The sequence below is a fragment of the Falco punctatus genome (assembly GCF_963210335.1).
Source record: "Falco punctatus genome assembly, chromosome: Z".
In the NCBI taxonomy this organism is placed as follows: Eukaryota; Metazoa; Chordata; class Aves; order Falconiformes; family Falconidae; genus Falco; species Falco punctatus.
This window is the reverse complement of record NC_137586.1, coordinates 54,371,305-54,391,716: the sequence shown is the minus strand read 5'-3', so window position 1 is coordinate 54,391,716 and position 20,412 is coordinate 54,371,305. Positions and strand designations below refer to the sequence as shown.

At 41.5% G+C, this 20,412-nt stretch overlaps 2 protein-coding genes across 2 annotated transcripts; both read left to right on the top strand.

Annotated features, from left to right (window-relative positions):
• Positions 1-2: 2 nt before the first annotated feature.
• Positions 3-19,815, top strand: ATP5ME (ATP synthase membrane subunit e). Its single transcript, XM_080371765.1, has 5 exons — positions 3-7; positions 17,451-17,495; positions 17,659-17,713; positions 18,012-18,110; positions 19,676-19,815. Exons 2-5 carry the CDS (start codon positions 17,460-17,462, stop codon positions 19,699-19,701), a joined length of 216 nt encoding a protein of 71 aa, XP_080227891.1. The 5' UTR covers positions 3-7; positions 17,451-17,459; the 3' UTR covers positions 19,702-19,815.
• Positions 14-12,996, top strand: TMEM175 (transmembrane protein 175). The gene is made up of 10 exons (XM_080371746.1): positions 14-222; positions 740-778; positions 1,876-1,973; positions 3,927-3,978; positions 5,249-5,284; positions 6,566-6,649; positions 7,287-7,451; positions 8,783-8,861; positions 9,986-10,127; positions 10,671-12,996. The coding sequence occupies exons 1-10, from the start codon at positions 55-57 to the stop codon at positions 11,332-11,334; spliced, it is 1,527 nt and encodes a 508-aa protein (XP_080227872.1). The 5' UTR covers positions 14-54; the 3' UTR covers positions 11,335-12,996.
• Positions 19,816-20,412: the final 597 nt, after the last annotated feature.

Sequence of the window (20,412 nt, the reverse complement as noted above, 5' to 3'; positions counted from 1 at the left end):
CGCCGCTCCCGCCCCGCCCACCGGCCGCCGCCGCGGGCGCAGCGCACCGGGGCCATGTCGGCCTCGCGAGCCGCGGCGCCGGGCCCCGGCGGCGGGGCGGGGGAACCGGAGCCGGTGCCGCTGCGGGGCCGGGGACTGGAGCTGGAGGGAAGCAGCACGCCGACGTCGCACCGGCTGCTGGCCTACAGCGATGCGCTGCTCTCTATCATCGCCACGGTGATGGTGAGCGCCCGGCCCTGCCGCGGCGCGGGGCCTGCCCGGCCCGGGTCTGGCCCTGCCGCGGGACCCGGGCGGGCGGCGGCGCCGGCGGGGTGGCGGGGCCGGGGCGGGCTGGCTCCGCGGGGAGGCGCGGGGCCCGCCGTTAGGCGTCGTGAGGGAAAAGGCCCCCGAGCAGCCGCAGCTTGTACCGGGCCCTCCGGACCGAGCCCGTGCGCGGGCCGTGGGCCTGTCTACCCGGCGCTTTCGAGGGGCCGTGTTCGCCCGTTCCCCCGGCCCCGCGGGCCGCCTGGGAGCCCGGTGCCGGCGGTCGCGGCTGGCCGCCCCCGGGCCGCAGCGCTCGGCGGGGCGGGGCGGGGGCGCGGGCCCCGTGCGGCGGCCGAGCGGCGCTGCCGGCCGCACCGCGGGCAGTGGGAGCGGCCCGGCCCGGGAGTATCAGCGGCCACCTGAAGTTTTCCGGATTTTAGTAAAGCTCTCCGTAAGGAAAAGAATGCTCTGTACTGACGAGGTTTTGTTTTTTCAGATTTTGCCTGTGGCTCACACAAAAATACATCCCGATCAGGTACCGTACGTCTTCTGTTTTGCTGTTTCCCCTGTCTTTGCAACTACATGTAACGTCCTACTTTTGCACCCCCACTTCAAGTTCCAGATTTGCAACGCTAAAGCCAACAGAAACTTCCCATAGGGGGAGGAGCTGTGGAACTTGACGTGAAGAACTTAAATACTGAAGATCTGTGTAATCTGCAGAAGTTGTGATGTAAAGCCTGAATGAGGTGTATATTGTAGGCCACAGATTTATCTAGTCACTTTTGAATGCGAAATGAATTGCCCGTCTGACTAAAACACCTTTCAGAAAGCATCTGCTCCTTTTGGTAATACATCCTCGCATAGAGAAACCACTTACATAGTGCAATCTAAATGCTGGTTTTAAGATCAGGTTAATAATAAATGTAATCAGAGTAAGCAAAGGTGGAAATAGAAGACTAGAGAAAATAAATTAAATCTGAAAAAGCCAGGAATGTTAGGAAACATAAATTAATAAATTGAGAAAGTACAAGATTTTGTTTAATCAGGATTTATTTTTCTGCTGTTATAAACACATGTAGATGCAAATATCTCTTCTCATTTAGTACAGGAAACTCAAGTATGATCCCTAACACAGCAAATAGCCACATGAGTCTGTTTAAGCCATTGTGGTGGTACATGCAAAATCTGTTGTGGTTAAGCCTTCCTCTTCCTTGTTAACAATCATCACACGAAAACCTGTGTGATGCTTCTACTGCAGAAGTCAGTGCTAAGAAAAAAAAGGACCATTTTGTGGCCAGCCCTCCTCTGAAATGCATTGTCACGTTACCTGTGTGATAGAGAGTGTGTGTAAATGGATCACATTGGGAAGCCCTCTTATAGATTAAAGAGAGATGTTGGTTCATCATAGGCCACTAACTACACACTTCAGCATACTCACAGGTGTCTAATAAACCAGTTCCTCTGCATGGCAGTGAAAAGATTGTTGGAAGAGAACAGCGTTTTTGGCAGGCATTTTCAGAAAATCTGCTACGTGACTGCATGCCCTTCCTCATTTGCAGATGTTGCTAATAATTTCACAATGTAACATTTACCTTTCATTTCTCTGTCACTGGGTGTCACTTTCTGTTTCAGAAACTCGGTGAAAGTATTCAGCAACTTCTTCTCGCAAAAATTGCAGTCTACTTGATGACCTTCTTAATAGTCACAGTGGCATGGGCAGCTCATGTAAGGTAGGAACACATAAAAGTATTGTTTAAAAGGACAGGAGGTAACATTTCTGTCTTGCTGATATATTTCTGAATTGTCTTTTGTTGGGCAATACCAAAAATTCATTGTAAAGAAGTGCTACCCTAAGCAGTGAATAACTGTACGCTTACACCACTGACACAGTGATACAATGAAAACCAAGCATTTTGTATATTTTAAATGAGAGTTACTCTTCATTTTACTTCATATTCTAGATGAAATTGAGCTTCTGATTATGCTGCAAAAGCATGACTTTGTATGCTACACAAATAGGGTAATATTTGCGTAGCTGATGTAGTACAGCTGAGCTAAAGCTTGTCTTAGTCCTCAGCAGTGCTTCTCACAAAATCAATAGTGATGTTGCAGATGCTGCATTTTATAGAGCTGTGATCACTGTCACCTGCCCCTGTTGTGGTAGTTAAGAAATTGATGTGCAGGCATCACAGTGGAATTAGGGCAGTTTTTGTGTGAATTACGAAATTTACAAATGTTACTATATTCTTTCCTTAATTAAGTGGATTGAGAGCATTCTAATAGAGGTGTGCAACCTGTAATTTGATACTTGACGCTGGTACTTCACATCTAGTGCTCTTACCACATTGTTTTTCTTTGCATAAGTAAATACTAAGGCATATAGCCTTTGAATAGTTTAGGGTTTGGTGGAGGGCGATTGGTTCTATCGTTTCTAAGTGACACTTCTGTGGATCTGGAGTTTCAATAACAAGGTGTGGGGCAGTTTGGAAGAAAAGCTAATAGTAAGAACTACATTGTATCTTCAGTAGAAATAATTTTAAGCCTTAAAATTCTGAAAATACTGTGGCCCTAACAGCGTGAGCTTGTCTCTGTTCTCTCAAGTAAAACTTAGAGAAAATCAGAATTAATAGCTCTTTACAATGGCATATGAGACAAAGAAAAATCTGAGACTCTGAACATCTGCATCTGCTCTGGAAGATCTGTGCAGTGCTACTGCAGGGCTCAGATCCCTACACAATATTGCTTCCTATGACAAGCTAAAAGTCAGCCTTTTAGCTGGTGCCTGTGTGTTTGTTTTGGCATCAGAGTATGAAATGAACTTGTTGATGTTCTCGTGTGAGCAGTGAACAGTGACTGCTGATGAAAGTCTGCCTTTGTTCATGCTTCAGAAGCATTTGCTTGAGCAGCGAGCACAGGCTGCGAGTCTCCAGTTAGTTCTGGGCCTTGCCTGTGTTTAAGTAAACAGGCGATTAATTGGCAGTTAATGATAGTTGTCATGTGACTCCAAGCCTTGTGCAGCTCACTAGCAGTTTGCTGGCTGTCCGGTCCCGGGTTTGCCAGGTGGCAAAAGATAAGAGTTGTTCTGGAACAAAACTGCCATGGAAGAAGGCAAACCAAACCTTGTGACTTGGCTGCATTTCATCCTGTAGTGAAGTGGCAAGTCCTGCAGAGAATCGTCATCAACTCCTGCTCTCAAATCATCCCCGTATCTTCCATTTTCCAAGGAAATATATCAATTTGTAGCTCACTGCCTTGTTAGGTTTTGGGTGTGTGACTCAATCAGAACTAACATCTGGATCACTTCTTCACAGGTTAGTTGGCTGTTAACAACAGTGAAGTTTACATCAAAGTTTATATATAAAGTCAGGTGTAGAGGAAGGATAGAGTGGGGGTAGGGGGAAGCCAGTTTGCTACACCATATGCCACTTGTCCTTCAGATAAAAGTGAGGTTCTTAATAACTGCTCCGTAATTGAACTTGACTGTATCTCATTTTTCAAATTTTTCTAGCAAATTACTGCCATGTTTGAGCCAATGAGTTTTGGTAGACCTGCACTACTTGCATAAATTCTGGAGGAAATTAAATCACATTCCCCTATAATATTATAAAAGTGCAATTTTTATACAGTGTTGTAAAACATTTTGGGAGATGGCTTGTTCATGATATCTTGCCTTGCCTTGCCAGGTTGTTTCAGGTGATAAAGCTTATAGATGATGTCCTCGCTCTTCTAAATCTGGTGAGTCTTGTCAGACACGCTGGATGTTTGATGAGCAAATACAGGTCACTTTTTCTTAAGTCTGTATGTACATGTCCAAAAGTTTCTAAATTACATAGCATAACTCTACCAGATTTCCAAGTCAGGAAGATACAGAGAGCTTGAATTACTCCTTGCCAAAGTGAATGATTGATAACTAACTTGCTTTTAACTTCTGCATGGTTTACTATAAGTCAAAAGAAGTTCTGCAACAGGTTAAAGTGAAGGTCATCTGAGGGAACTGAAGAGGCACCTATGGCAAAAGCTTTTTACCTCTGTTTATCTCTGTCCAGCTGAACTATCTGTCCTCCAGGCTTAAGAAAATGAAATGCTATGTCTTTTGCGGCAAAAATATCTTAAGTGTACGTTTGATTTACAGTTATGTTTTCAGTCATTTCTTTGTTTAAGTTGCTTAGAAAGTCATTCTGAAGCTTATTTGAAACAGAGGATTATATGATCTTTCAAAAACTGCCACTGAGGGACCAATCCTGCATCAGTGTTCTGAGCTTTACACTTGCCTAAATCTTATCTCTTAAAAACTCTTCATTTATTTGAGTAAGTTTTTTAACCCTGTAATATCTTGGTTACTAATAGTTGTAATGGGATGCTGCAATGGTGAACGTATTCTTGCTCTCAGCTTTTTTTTTTTTTTGCGATATGGTTTAAAATTCTGTTCTCTGACAGTGCAACTACACAGTTAATTTAATTTTGGTAATAAAAATACTGCATTTAAACTCCATGGGATAACGCTACAGGAAATAATGCTAGGAGACTAGCTTAAGGCATGTAATTCTTATGTAATGTAGCTTTTAAAGCAATGCATTTCTTTGTGCTTGAGGTGTTTTTTTTGTTCTTTTTTTTTAATTGGATTTTTTATATATGAAATATTTGTCATCAGAAATTAATGTTTGTGACCAATCAGAAACAGCTGTTTAGGAGGTGTGGTACTTTTGGCATTGCTACTGTAGAAAGAAGTCTGTTAAGAACCATACCAAACTTCTACCTGTGGTATTGCTAACAAAACTGTAGTGTTTACTAAAATAAACCTGTACAGTTTGGATAGCAAACATGGAAGATGTGTACAGAACTAGCCATTTGTTACAGTCAAAGCTCAGTAACCTCAGAAATGTGGTTTTTTTCATGATACAGCACAAGTATTTGAGCTGTTTGTGTTCCATTACCTGGACATGTCTTTAATGAGGGAATTCTCTGCTTTGTCTTTAGTGCTTCAGTACACTTCTTTCTTTTTTAGGCTTGTATGATGATCATAACTTTCTTGCCATACACAGTAAGTACTTTTCTAACATATATTTTTAAATTAGAGAGTTTTTTTCTTTCTTTAATTGGAAAGACTTTTATCAAAATATTCAGAAACCCAGAAAGTGTTGTTACAATATAAACCCTGAATCCATTGTAGTCGTTAAGCTTTACTTTTTAAAAATTCACGAGGACATGTTATAACCTTCAGTCACTGCATGTTATAGACCTGGCAGAAAACTGGTATGCTAAAAGAGAACTTATAAACATGGAAAGTTATCGTTTCCCATGATTTCTTATAAAAAAGTAGCCATACTGAAAAATGTCAAAGTTGCCTGATGAGAATTTTGCATTTTGTAAGGGAGCTAGCTGTGTTTCAAGCTCCTCTTTAGATGACAGAACATTTTCCTTTTGTAATCTAGACAGGTTTTGGATTAACTTCTGACTTAATTCAGTAAAGTTCATTCTGGCAGCCAAACATTCATTTTTGAAATCTGTGAATTTGATATTTCGCATAATTTCTGGTCAGATGACCTTTAGACCTTACAAGAATATTTGCAGCTGAACACCATATTCGCAGAACAAAACAGCAAAAATGCATCTTGACTTTTATTGTTTGTAGAACATATATATATATATATATATACACATATATATATACACATATGTGTATATATATACACATATATATACACATATGTGTATATATATATATGACAGGCACCTGTTTCTCATGGATATATCTGCATTATATATTAGTCTGCAAAGGATAAGGCTGTGGTCAATGAAATTACCTTTATTAGCAAGAGCACATACTTTCTACTTTGCCTTGAAGCTGAAATAATTTTTTAAAGTTGTCAATGTTACCCTAATACTACTTCCCGCTTTTTTTCCCCCCCTCTAATGAAGCTGCAGAAATCAATACAACAGGAAGCCATGGAGACAGAGAAATTAAAACATTCAAAAAGGTGTCTGCGTATTAATTTTCACAGCTATGAACATCTTGTCCACTGAAAACACTATTAAACTTTGTGCTGAGCTGCAAGCCAGTCTGTAGTTAGTATGGAGACATAGCATCAGAGAGTTTTGGTGTATCAACATGAGAGCAAAGCCACCTCTCCAGATGCCTTTTGGTTGTGATGCCTGCATGTATTTGTGGTTAGAAATTACATTTCATGGAATTATATTGAAATGCAAAGTCTTATTTAAGTTTTTGAGCTTCTGTATTGAATGAAAAGTGCTTCCCTTTCTCTACTGTTATTCCTACATAGCTTCATAATTAAATATTTCACCTAGTTTCATTTTTTTCTAGTTTTCCTTAATGGCCTCCTTTCCAGAGGTACCTTTTGGCATTTTCCTGTTCAGTGTCTGTGCTGTTGTCATTGGCCTTATACAGGTACCGGAGCTATCCATTTATGTTTTCACTTTTAAATAGATTTTCTTGAGTAGAACTACAATAGCATTTTTCAACTATGGATATAAACTGCTAAATGTCTTTTTGTTTGTTTAGCATTCTTTTTCAAAGTTGTGCCTGTTGTGAGAATACAATATCTGTACATAAGATGAAAATTTGCATTGCCACTGTCTTGTGAAGTGGCGGGGCCTTAACATCCACTGAATAGTAATTCCTTTCCCACTCTTTAAGTATGCCTTGGGGAAACAGCAACTGATTTATGCTGAGGTTCTTACTGAGCCATGCAGCAATGGCTGAGTGAACATGGGCTTTTAGCCTCAGTCCAATGGCACTGGTTTTCTCCTGGTGCAGTGCCTTGTTGCTTTCTGTTCCTTATTGTGGAGGTCTTAATTCCTTTTCATATAAGATACATGGTCATGACAGGCTCTGCAGAGGAGACCAAAATCTTGACATGCAGTGTATTTTGAAATTTCAGAGTTTCTAAGACCAGCCCTCCATGTAGGAGTGGATAAGGTTGAAAGTGCTTTGGAATTTGTTGATTGATAGTTTTACAGTTTTATATTTTCATTACTGCATATATTGGTATGTAATAACTTCAGTAATTATCTTCTTCTTGCAGGCTGTGATAGTAGTATATGGATTCTATCACCCACATTTACTGAATCATGAGATACAGGTGTCTGAAAATCAGAATTTCTATAAACGTCGTATCTTAAAGATTATCCTAAGAGGACCAGTTTTATGCTTTTTAGCAGCCATCTTTTCTTTTTTCTTTATTCCTTTGGTAAGTTCTCCCAGCTAACTGAAAACCTTGATGCAGCGGTTTATAACAGTTGTATTATTTAGGACTGTGTATTAAAATAGTGAGTTCCATGCTAAATAACACAGACTTTATCAGTTGCCATCTCTGTGGGGTTGTAATCATGGCTGCTGTTTTGCTTTGAAGGTGTTGAAATCACAGATACCAATCCATAATTTGATCCATGAGTTTGGATAGTTTTGAAAGAATATTCTGCTACAGTATTAGCCTTACTTGCTTCGCCTGATTTTTTTTACTGCTTCTCTTCATTAGAAGCAGGTCTTCTAAGCTGTAACTTAGCACCTTGCTTATTAGAAGTCAGTGAGGTAATGTGAAAGGTTATATGAAATACTCATTACATTGCACCAGTGTGCACAAATTGAAGACAAGTGAATATAATTGCTGCACTAATTCAGGGTGTAAGAACAAACAGAATAAGCAGCGCAGTTAACCAGCCTGCATCTTAAACCAAATGTTTTCGGCTAAGGCCTGCTCTTACACAGCCTTTTTCTCTGCCACCTTTATTAAATGGCAGTGAGCTGCTCCTACTTAACAGCTTTTATCTTTCTCAGAACCCTCACTTGGAACTGAAATCTAGGTTTTTGGATGTATCCTGAGCTTCCTTTCCTCTCTCTTGTTCTTTAGAAAAAGGTGGATTGAACTGAACTTTGAGAAAGATTCCATGGGAATTAACAGTATTTAAATAATCCCCTGATTTAGGAGGAATCGGGTTGCTGTTGATAAAAGGGACAGTTACAAGTCCAAATGTGAAAAGGCCTAATTTTAACTGAAAATATGTTCTCTTCTTACACCATGACTTCCCTTTTCTCCCTCACCTTGTTTATTAGTGTATTATATTTTAATATTAATAACAGTGACGATTGTCTCCAAGTTGCTGTTGTGCTTAGACCTGTACAAAGCCTATGAACCACTGTGATGTCTTTGGGACACAAGTAGTAGAATCATAGAATATCTCAAGTCGGAGGGGTCCCATAAGGATCACATGGGATCGTTCTCCAGCTTCTAAAGAGAAGGCATTACTGAATTTTTGTTAGCTGAATTATTTCCCTTCCTGTTTTAGCTTGCTTCATTACTGGTACTAAATTAGCTATCAAAAAGCAGTATTAGTTTGCACATGCAATATTCAGGAGGTGCATGTGCATTTCAGGTGAGCAGTTTCCATATCATAAAGTCAAGATTTGTTTTTCTCAATGTGATTATACCTAAAGATTGAAGTAGTATTTTCATATGAGACTTGGAAGGTAATTTATATTTTGATAACTAAATTTAAACTGTGTTCATTTTTCTCTCCATAGTCTTATGTACTTCTTGGGCTCGTAATTGTTTTTCCACATCTCACTCGATTCATTACATGGTGTAAAACCAGGATTGTTGGTGAGTAACAATATTCATTGTATGTATGTTCAGGTATGTTACTAGGTTGTCAACACGTTATCCAAACGGCCTGGTATGAAGTAAGTTTAGTTCTACTTCCATTTTCAGGCTTGGAACATAATTTTGGGGTTTATTGCTGTGCTTCCAAACAGTTTCTCCTTTGCTCCTTGGTTTCCCTTAATTTGTGACAAGATTTGTGTAAGGCAGAACACATTCAAAGATGATTTCTGAGTGCGAAACTTCTCTGGTTTGTCCTGAACATGCACATGCGTGCCCACACAGACAAGTACATGAATGATGGCTGCAGGCAATCCATTCCTTTTCCCTCTTAAAAAGGGAAGGTGGGTACTGAAGAATATAGGAAGCAAGCTCTATGCCTGTATCGCTTTCTTCCCAGCAATACTGTATGTTCCCACATGTTCAAACTGGCAAGAAGAGCACCTATAAATCAAACTTCTTCAGGGTAATTAACTGTTTAGGGTGTTACATCTCATTAATCTAACTGCTATGGTCTAAAGGTCCTCACACATTGCTTACGTCAGCCTAAATCCATGCTTCCTTCCCTCATGCTCATTGCTTATGTTCTTCTACCCTCCTTGTGTCAGCACTAACAATTGCACGACACCAACAGCCAGAGCTGCTCTTAAACTCTGCTGAGAGGGAAGTTGCCAGTGCCAAAATAAAGGAAAAGGTGGTAACATGCAACCTACTTGGCCAAAAGGTGGAGTGTTCCTCTTTGATAGCAATATAAACTGACCACAGAACTGCTGAACAGATCATGTCTTTGGCGCAGCATCTGATCTGTTTAGCTCAAACATTTTGTTCAATTAGACCTTTGAGTCATTATTCACTTGGTGGAAACAGTCTGCCATACAGTTCAAAGGACAGGGCTTTTTTGTCCCTGAAGCACTTGTCCTGAATGCAACATGAGCTTAAGGGAGAGGCACAGCTGCTGAAAAAAGTGGAGTGACAGCTGTGTGAATGAATGGCACCCTCCCTTCTACAGAAATACTTTTGGCAGGTGGGAAGAAAGACAAAGGGAGGTCACAGTAGGTTGTTTAACTACTTTGTTTTATACCACCTGATTTTGTCTTTCATTAGTAAGCGTCTGAATTTGTTTCCAGGTCAGAGAGAGGAAGAAGAGGAACACCATAGCTTAGAAACCTTCACTTTTTACCTCAGTGAGCCTCTGAGTAAGGAACGGGTGGAAGCATTCAGTGATGGAGTCTATGCTATAGTAGCAACCCTGCTCATTTTGGATATATGGTAAGGCTTTGTGTTACTTCTTACACTTTGTGTTGTTAAATACAATACTAACATTTGTCTGTATGCAATATTTGAGGAAATAAAATTAACCAAACATTGACTTCTAAAACCTGCAGTGGTTACTTTAAGTATGATTTTCTGGAAAGATACAGAACACAAACAAAAGATACTTCTAATGGCCATATTTCAGGAGAAGTGATCATCCCTGTAATGTATATCGGCGTGGGGAGTCTTGAAGAAGAAAGTGTCCCTTTTGCTTAGTTGTGTTTTCAGATAAAGGGCTTTTATCAACAAAAGCTGTTTAGTCACTGTGGCAACTTTATTACATTAACCTAAAGAATGCCAACTTATTTTCAGATTTCCTTTCAGATCTGATTTATTTGCAGAGCTGTTATTTGAAATGCTATTTTAAAGTTACAAATTAGAGAGCTATGGAGTGGGCCCCTGTTGTTCCTGCTTGCTCACAGTAAAGAAATATAGTTCAGTGTTGCTGCAGGTGTGTTTTTATAACAGTAATATGCAAAGAAAGTGTTCTCTCCACAGTGAAGACAACGTCCCTGATCCCAGAGAAGTAAGGGGGAAGTTCCATGGAAGCCTTCTTGAAGCTTTGAGTGAATATGGGCCAAACTACCTTGCCTACTTTGGCTCATTTGTAACAATTGGTCTCCTGTGGTTTGTCCATCACTCACTTTTCCTCTATGTAACAAAAGCTACACGATTAATGGAACTGCTTAACATACTTTCGCTGGCTTTCATTGGTGGGCTTCCACTAGCTTACCAACTGACCAGTGAATTTGCAGAGAAGTCTCACAATGAACTAGAAGCCATTCAGGTCAGCTGTGTTATCACTTTCTTTGCCAGCATATTTCAGTTTGCAATATGGACTACAGCTCTCCTCCATGAAAGGGAAACTTTGCATCCTTTTGCTCAATATGGTGGCAACGAGCATGCCTTCATGTTTGCCAAGCTGGCTCTCTACCCTTGTGTAAGCCTTGGGGCCTTCTTTCTAACATGCTTGTTAAGTGAATTTAGCACAGCAATTTTCCATCTTATGCAGATTGTAATCCCATTTGCTTTTCTTGCCTTGCGCATTTTTGTTAGAATTTCTTTAGCTGTTATAAAGTCCATGGTGTCCCTCTCCAGACGGAAGGCTGTACTGTCAGAAGAAGAGGAGGCATGTTTGTCTCCTACTGAAACATTGTCCTAAATTTCCATGTAGTGCATGTGAAGTTGTTGCATTAACTTCGGTTCTTCACATTATCTTCATGTGTGGATTATGTTGATCTAAACTAATGCCTGCATTGGGCATAACCGGGGGATATTAAATTTTTAGCTGGTCGTGCTTGAGACCCTTTTTCCAAAACCCGTAACTTGGAAAAACTGGGTGAATAGGGGATACAAAGAAAAGCATGTTGCCCTTCCTTTAGAGTTACACTTTTGGAAAAATTGCTGCTTGACATGTAACTGCAGTGGTGATTGATTAAGAACTGCACAGGCAGTTGCCCAGCAAAATGCACTTTTCTGACATGTGGCCACATCATGGCAGCCAAAAACAGGTATAGAAGCTGATTGTGCTAATGTAACATAGGGAGTGAGATCTGGGAGACATGGAGACCTCTGGATTTCTGGATGGTGCATGGTGTTAAAACATTCGTGCATACAGGTTGCTGGTGTGGGGTTTTGTTTTTGTTTTTGTTTTTACTATTTGTTTAACGGTTACCATGTCTTCTGCATAGTCACAAACTTGTGATAGCTTTTTGAAAACTTGTGTTGAATGGCTCTGAGTGTGAGTTTAGAAGGGAGTTGCAATTGTGACCCATATGGAGTCTTCCAGGCTACTTGAACACAAGTTCTTAAGGCACATCTGTTCTTTTAAAAAAAGATGGTATTTAATAAATGAGGATTCTTGTGGCTATGTATCCAAGGTCTGAACTAGCTTTAATATCTCCCAGGGAAGAGATTCAAAGAGCTGTGGGATTAGAGGTAAATTTATTTTCAGTTTTGAAGCAGCTGCTTATCTGAAATGAAAGGTTTTGATTTCTCAAGCTTTTTGTCTGTTTTCATGCCTGCTAAAAGCAGCATCCTTCTGTTATTCTGAAGGCATGATGTCACATTCAGAGAGCATATGAGATGTTCCTGCCTTGCCTAAGAGTTACCCATCAGGTAAGGGAGATGAATTTTTCCCTAAGCAGAGTCTAACTAAGGGATCCCACAGATTTCTGAGACTCAGCAAGACAGCAAAAGAAACTAACCCTGTAGAAGTTCCCGTCTATGACATGTTGATTTTTTTTATGTGCAGTTTTTTCACACTTACCCTGCAGAGAACTGTACAGAAGGAGTGGGCAAAGTGATATAGCCTCTGGCTGCTTTGGAAGCCTTTGCATTTCTTTTTGCAGAGCCATTAGTTTGTGTCTTGAACTGTCTTAGTGCCTGATAACTTTAATGCTGTATTTAAAGGCATTTGAGGGATTTCGTTGTTCCTCTAAAAAAAAAACTTAAAAATACTGTTGCAAAGTATGCCTGGAGTGATTGTTAGTGAAAACAAATTCAAATATCTCATTTCAGTTGAGATCAGTCTTGAAAGCGCTTGTGCTTTTTGGTTTGAAGTACTTTGGTACCAGTATGTAATTGTTAGCATTAAGTACTTCTTGTGAAGAAAGTATGTTCACATATTCAAGGGGTTTTATACCTGGTTGAGGTTAAATGACTTGCAGTAGAATTCTGCACTGTGTTGTGTATCACAGAGTTTTTCTGTTATTTATTGAAAGCACTTTTAGTTCTATATGGTTTTGTTTCTCATATGCAGTGGGCACATAATAAACAGTGAATATGTGTATTTGTAATAAATTTCAATCAGTGAAAAAACAAAGCTTCTAGTCCTTTATTTCTGCTCCGCAGATGAAACTTAGATCTGATGTCTACAATTAAAATTATGTTGGAGATCTTTTTTATTTTTTTGTCTTCAAAATCATTCCTGCCAACTTCTTCCATTCTGTGATTTTGTGTGAAACACCCAGACACTTTTAATGGTATGCAAAATATGTTGATTCTACTTCTGTGGTACTTGAAGGAAATGAGATCTGAAACTGAGTCTGACCAAGGAGTTTCACACAGGGGTGCTTTAAAGAGCAGTGAATTGCAACATAAAAATGCTACAAGATACTGTACTGGTGTGCATTTTTCCTTCTTTTTTTTACCCCACTTGCAAGTGAGTAATCTGTTCTGCAGAAAGAACAATTATATAATTTTTTTGGCATGTAGTCAAGATATATTATTCAAATCAAATTTGGTAGTATCTCAGAACCTAAACTTCAGGGCAAACTTGACCTGTGGTTTTGTATAAACAGGGTTGGCTTAGGATCATTCTGATAATTTTGGTAATAATTTACCAAACTGCAGAAACAAACCACATTTCAGAATGAGGCCTTAATCTGAATTGTGTGATTCACAGGTAGAAAGAACATTCCCAAATTGAACTGTACCTAGCTGTTCTTTACAGAATTACTAATGACCCCACAGGTTTTTGTCTCCAGAAAAATTAAAGTGAAACACTTGTAGTGATTATAATAATCCCAGAATCACAGAATGGATGAGGTTGGAAGGGACCTCTCAGGACTGTCTAGTCCAACCTTCCTGTTTAAAATAGAGATGAGTCCAGTCAGACTTTGAGCATCTGCACAGATGATGACACCACAACCATTCAACAGGTCAACCTGTTAGAATGCCCAGTTGTCATTAGGGTAAAAAGAAGGGGTTTTTTTCCCCCTTTTTTTCCCCATATAAAAGAAATTCCCTTTATTTCAGTTTGTGGCCATCACTTCTCACCCTGTCATTGGGCGCCACTGAGAGGAGTCTGGCTCAGTCACTGCTCTTCCCCATCAGGGATTCATAAATGTTGTTAAGATCTCCCCCGATGCTTCTCTTGCAGGCTGCATTGTCCCAGCTCTGTCTCTCCTTGTATGAGCATGCTTCAGTGCCTGTGTCATCTCCATTGCCTTTTGGTGGACTGGCCTTTGAATGTCCATGCCCTTCCTGTGCTTAGGAGGGGAGAGCTGGAGACAGCACGCTGGATATGCTTTTAACTAGTCACCTCCCTTGACCTGACCTGCCAGTGACAATGACAGTTTTCCTGAGTCCGGGAGGTTGCTGGCCACCTTTGCCAGAACAATAGTTTTAATTACATAAAATCTCCTGGAAGCAAGGAAGTAAAATTGCAGTAAAACGTTGCAGTAAAACTTCTCTTCTAATGACACTGAAATCTTTTGCCTATGGTACTGGTACCGCCAGTCAGGAACAACTGCCTCCTGAACTGAAGAGGTCAGGTTGGACAAAATGTGGTTATGCATGGTAGGGTACTTGAGAAGTCTGTTGTTTCTCAGTTCATAACTGTGATTCCATAATAACAGCTGTTTTGTTTGCTCAGACTGGTTGGCCTTGTTAATGGGTTCATGTTCAAGATTAATCCATTCAAGACATTAAAAGATGGTAACTGCCACTTGCAACACCGTCATCTTTGCCTTCCATTACAAATGGTGCTAGCTGAAAAAAAGACTGCTGAAGGATGCAGTTTCAGCTTGGAGCCTTCAGAATAATGATAAACATAGGGAGCTTAAAAGAGTAACAGTAACAGCTGGAGTTATTTGCAGAGACAGGATTTGCGTTTAATCACTGTAAACATTGTAGATAGTTGACTTTTTTCTATTGCATTTGAAAACAACTGAGTTAGTGCAAATAGTTCTCTTACAACTTACTAGGAACATGCTTCTTACAGTGACTCAAACTTCCATATAAGTTTGGACCAGACATAGTCAAAGCTATAGTTTGGCATCTGATTAACCAAGAGCAGCTCTTGCAATTGGATTTTTCAGTAAAATAAAGTCAGTCACCAGGAATTTTGAACTTGCTCAGTTTGATTTTTTCCAGTGTGAGGGTGCTTGACAGTAGTGTGCAAAGCTTAAATTCACTGTAGGAACTTGGTTTTCAGCCTTCAGCTTGGTAACCTGTGGGGTTAATCGGGATAGTGTCAGGCAACTGCAATCCATTTGCTTGTTGCTATTGAATGGAACACAGATAAATCGTGTTTGTGGTGAGAAGAAAACACACAGATCTCTTTTAATGCTTATAATTCGAGATTTTATTGCAGGCATCTGCATGATGCCATCTACTCCTCCTTTTCTTCTTCATGTCTGATGGTATAGCATCATGGCTTGTAGGCCAAGTCGCCTGCTGCATCAGTAGGGGAAGACCAGAACATTTGTTCTGTCTGTATATCATCAAAAGAAATGAAGAGCAGTAGTGATTTTTTCCTCAGAGCTTTAGTGCTTTTTGTTTAAATATCCAGCACAGGGATATAATTCAATTAATTGCTTAATTAAAAAACATTGCAAAAGTATAAAAATCATAATCATGTTACGAATCATTAAAAAGGAGCACTTCACTGCTTTGAATAAATCAAGCTCAATCAGTAACGCAGTAAAGCACTTCCTCAAAGCAAAACCTCAAAAAATGAGTTGGTGCAAGTTTATAAAGATGCTGCCTCAAAGAGCAGAATCGGTTGTTACTGACATACGACTTCCTGTAGGATTATTTTTTTCTTGAAAGATGTAACATTTTTCTCACTCTGCCTTAGGAGTTTGTAAGTTTTAACATATGGGAATTATTTACTTTTTAAAAAGCAATTTGTATTTAGCACCCACATCCATGTCAATGACAAAATGAAGTCAGCACTAAATTTGTTAGCCTGGGTCATCAGAAGGCATTTCAGGCTGGTGGTACACAGAAAAGTCTTGTTAGATGGCTGGTTAACATTAGCTGTATTTCAAAGTAAGTGATTCAGTTAATTCAAGACCATCACAGTTTGCAACTTTTTTCTTCTTAGTACCAAATTGAAGAACACTCCTGGCTAGTATATGATCTAACTTGCACTGCTTGCTTTTAGAATTGGTATACGAGCATATGGAGAAATGCTGGACTGGTTCTAGTTCTGCAAATGCCCCTCTCCAAGTCACTATGTGTTCTCTTCACAGACCAGCATAAAGACTCCTAGTTAAAATACAGCTGCTTTGTGTTCGGGAGATTTATAACATTTCATTAAAATCATGCCACTGTCGAGTACCTAAGGATTTTAAAACTGTCATGTGGATATGCATTAGACAAAAGTGGTTGAGTAAGCAATTGTCCCACTAGAAGCTTCACCGGTTTGTTACTGACTTGGCACTGAACTTTGTGGTGAATTACTGTGGCATTAACAACTGATATTGGTGTCTGGAACTAAAGTGATATCCACCCAGCACTGACCAGTCTCATCTGTAATGCTCCCAAGTGTCTTTCATAGTTCTTGCTATTCAAAGTAAATAAATAAATGGTGGAATGGTGGTGGTGGAGGGGTAGAGGGATAGCTTTCCATCCATGAAAGAAAGTACTTTCTGGTCTTACTGATGCAGCACATACAATAATTGAAAAAACTTCATGATACTACAAATGAATGGAACACTAAGAATCTTCCAGTCAGCTCCCTAAAAACATTTCAGACCTCTCTTAATGAAGGAATTTAAATTACCTGTGGTTTGATGAGCAGAAAAAAGCACAGGTAATTAGGTTCCAAGGAGTTTAATAATCATGTCCTTACCCTTCCACTGTGTATGTTTAACTTTAGGCAAGGATTTGAAAAATGATGGCACTACTGAGCAGTCAGCTGAGGCTCAGATTAATTAGTTTTGTGAGAGAATGTGAAACATCATCCAGATTTCTTGTTGCCCGGCACGTAACAACAACGTTATGTCAAGGTTCAAGAGCCAAACACAGAAGCGCACGTCGTAGTCTTTGCCAATGGGTCCTCTGCCCTCTGGATCCAACATCAAGGCGCTGTCGGTGCGGTTCCGCGGGGGTCACTGCCCGCGGGGCACAGGCGGTGAGGCCCCGGCCCGGCCGCAGCCCGCCGTGCCACGGGCAGATGCGTCGCCCCGCTCCCCGCGGCGGGGTGGCAGCCCGGGGGGCTCCCGCCGCCGCCCCCGCCGCCCGCCACGCCCTTCCCAGGTGGGGGCAGCTGCGAGCGCGCCCCCCCGCGGCGGCCGAGGGACGCCCGGCCGGGACGGCGCCTCTATCTTCTGTCGTAAGGGAAGCGAGCACGGCCGTTTTGTGGCGAGATAGCTCCCCGCCCCTGGGCGGTGTGTGACCGGTCACTGAAATGTCACAACACGCACAAAATGACGGCCACACCTCACCAAATCCCCACCCCGGGCACCCCCCCGCCCCTTCCGCCCCGCCCCTTCCGCCCCGCCGCCGCTCCGCGCCGTCACTTCCGGCCGCCGCGCCGCTGCCGCCGCCGCCAGGATGATCCCGCCGGTGCAGGTCTCGCCGCTCATCAAGGTGAGGGCGGCGGGCCGGTGCCCCGGCGCCGCAGGGGCGTCCCGCCGTACTGCGGGGCGGGGGGGCGGTCTGTCGGCGGGCGGGCGGGGGGGCAGCGCCGGGCCGGGCCTGGCGGTGCGTGTGAGCTGAGCGCAGGTCGCGTCCTTGTCTCTGCCTCCCGCAGTTCACCCGGTACTCGGCGCTGCTGGTGGGGATGATCTACGGCAAGAAGCGATACGGTGAGTGCGGCGCTCCGGGCGGCCTGTCCCCTCCCCCTCACGGCCCGCAAGGGCACCTTGAGGCGGCCGGCGCGGCCTGGCCGCCATTTCCCCTTCCCCGCCGCAGCGGGAGCAGCCTGGGCCTTGCCGAGCAGGCCCTCGGAGAGGGGCCCGTAACTGGTTAGAAGCCACAGATCCGTGTGGAATGTGCCTGTGTGCCAGCGAAACTCTCTTTCTTCCTTTTTGAGTAAGCTAGCAGGCTCAGAGCTTTGTGCCGGGTTCTAGAAATTGTGTTTTAAATCAAATGTGTTAATGACAGACTACCTAAAGCCTATTGCTGAAGAAGAGAGGAGAATAGAGGCTGAAGAGAAAAAGAAACAGGAAGAACTTCAGCGGATTGCAAAAGCGCTTGCAGAAGGTAGTCCCATGGTTTAATTTACGCATCTCTTGCCAAAGTGCACACAGTGGCTCGCAAGTGGGCAGCCGTTTTGCTGCAGTGTTTTTAGGAGGAATTGAGGCTCACGGCCAGTGGGCTGCAGACTCGTGGATTCATGGAGCAGTGGTTAGAGTTATGTGAAGGGTAAATAGTGCTGCTGTTTGACAAGCCCTGCAAAACGTAAACAGCAGTAGAGGAAGAGTTAAAAACACTTTTGCAACCAAACGGGATTTGTTAAATGACTATTTGAATTTCCACTAGGAAAATAAATTGCTAAAAGCTGCAGGATTTTCTGCGAGGAGTAATTGGGACTGTATATTAACTGTACTTGGATTTGCCTTATTCAGCTGGACACAGCAAATCTGTGATCCCTTTTCTCCATGCAATACAGAAATCTCACAAATGTGACTGATAGCCTAAACCAGAGTACATAGGCAACTGCTTGTAGTTGCAACTCAAAGCTTTTAAGTGGTGGTAGTAGCACAGTGTTAAGAGATCAACTTAATTTGTTATATTTCTTGTGAGGAGAATATACTGAAGGTGATCAGTTGGTATTAGTATTGCTGCTTTTTTCTCAATGCCTTCTACCCTGTAGTAGTTCTGCTGCAGCATGCTTTCTCTCATCCTTAGGATTATTTCTTGGGACCCCTGTGCGTTTCTAAGGGAGGGTTCCTTCCCCCACCTTAGAAAAGTGTGTTCTGTAGCTTGAATTCACCTAGGCTTTTTTAGGTGGACTTACAGTTAAGAACTTTAAGAAAACTGATTTATGACTCAAGCTGTTCTTGATGCAGCTACACACTTAGTAACCATTTCACTGGGAAATAGTGACATTTGCATTGTCCTAAAGAAGACTAATGTTGAACAAGACCCCATAATTAAATTAACTGCACATATATAAAATCAAATATGTAAGTAGGTGAATTATATTGCTTACTAGAGATAAAGCTATTTTGCGCAGCTGTTGTACCATCTTAAAATACATGGTCCCCATTTATTTATTCCATAACCAATGGGTCTTTTAGATATTCTCTGGTTTAGCTGAAACTTCACATTTTTTGGAGATAGAGGCTGTAGTGCAGTGTTACTCTGCTTAATGGAATTACATGATTATTTCTTTAGAATGTTTAATCTGTTTAAAAGTAGCACACAGATGACTGTTCTGCATTCCGAACAGGGGTTTTGTTGTGGTTTTCCAGTTAGAAAAGCAACTGTTAAAACTTCATTCACTGCAGTGCAGTTGTTGAAGATTGTTCTTTAGAAATGAATAATTGGACATACCTGCAATGATAGCTTTTTCTGGGCTTACTTGAATTATCAGTTCAGAAAACTGTCACTTACTAATGAGTAAGCCAAAAAAGTGCCTCTACCCCAAAGCAATGAAATAACAGTTCTGTTGAATAAGCAGAAGTGGGAATCATTAAAAACTGGCTAGAAAGAAATGGCATACTTAAAGGAAGCCTTTGATCCCACTAGTGCTTTGCATATTTTAGTACTGCATGGGAGTGACTAGTAGTCCTAACTATGTTTGGTTTTTTCTTCCCTTATAGCAAGTGAAGATTCCATATTGAAATGAACAAAGGATTGGATATTCATTTCCCACATGGAGATACATGGCTAGGCCCTGAATTGTTCAGTGTTTGGTGGGCTCTGCATGTTATTCTATCAATAAAGGTCTTGCAACACTTCAGTTGGTATCTTTTGAGAGAATTGCACAGAACAGCTGCAAAAATAACTTGCAGAATGTGACAGGAAGCATTTGTCACAAGCTGGCCATTGCTGCAGCTGAAACACCCTGTTGTATTCCTCCAGCAACAGCCAATCACTACACCTACTACTCGTAAGTAATATTTGTGATCAGAAAATACATACAATTTAATGTATATGGGCATGTGGGGGAGGCTGACATGGCACTGGCTGCCTGAACCAGCTTATTAAATGGCTTGACCGAGGAGTTGCTGCCATCTATTTTCAGCGTTGTTATCACAGTAGATTATTGCACGATTCTTGCATTTGACAGTGCAGTCAAACTTGATGGTGATTTGTTAAGTTAAGCTGAGGAGATCTGAAGAATTGGTGCTGGCTCACTAGTCAGGTATTTTTAAACGTATCTTTTCAGATTTAACAGAGGGTCAAATGTTGTTCCCCAAAACTATGAACAAGATACCGTTAAGTTGTAATCTGCCGCTTTTATAGGAAGTGACTGACAATGCAGGGGGCTGAGATTTTAAAAAGTAGTGGCCTTTAGCGTGAAATTAAGTCTGCCATTAGCATGTAAGCTGCTAAG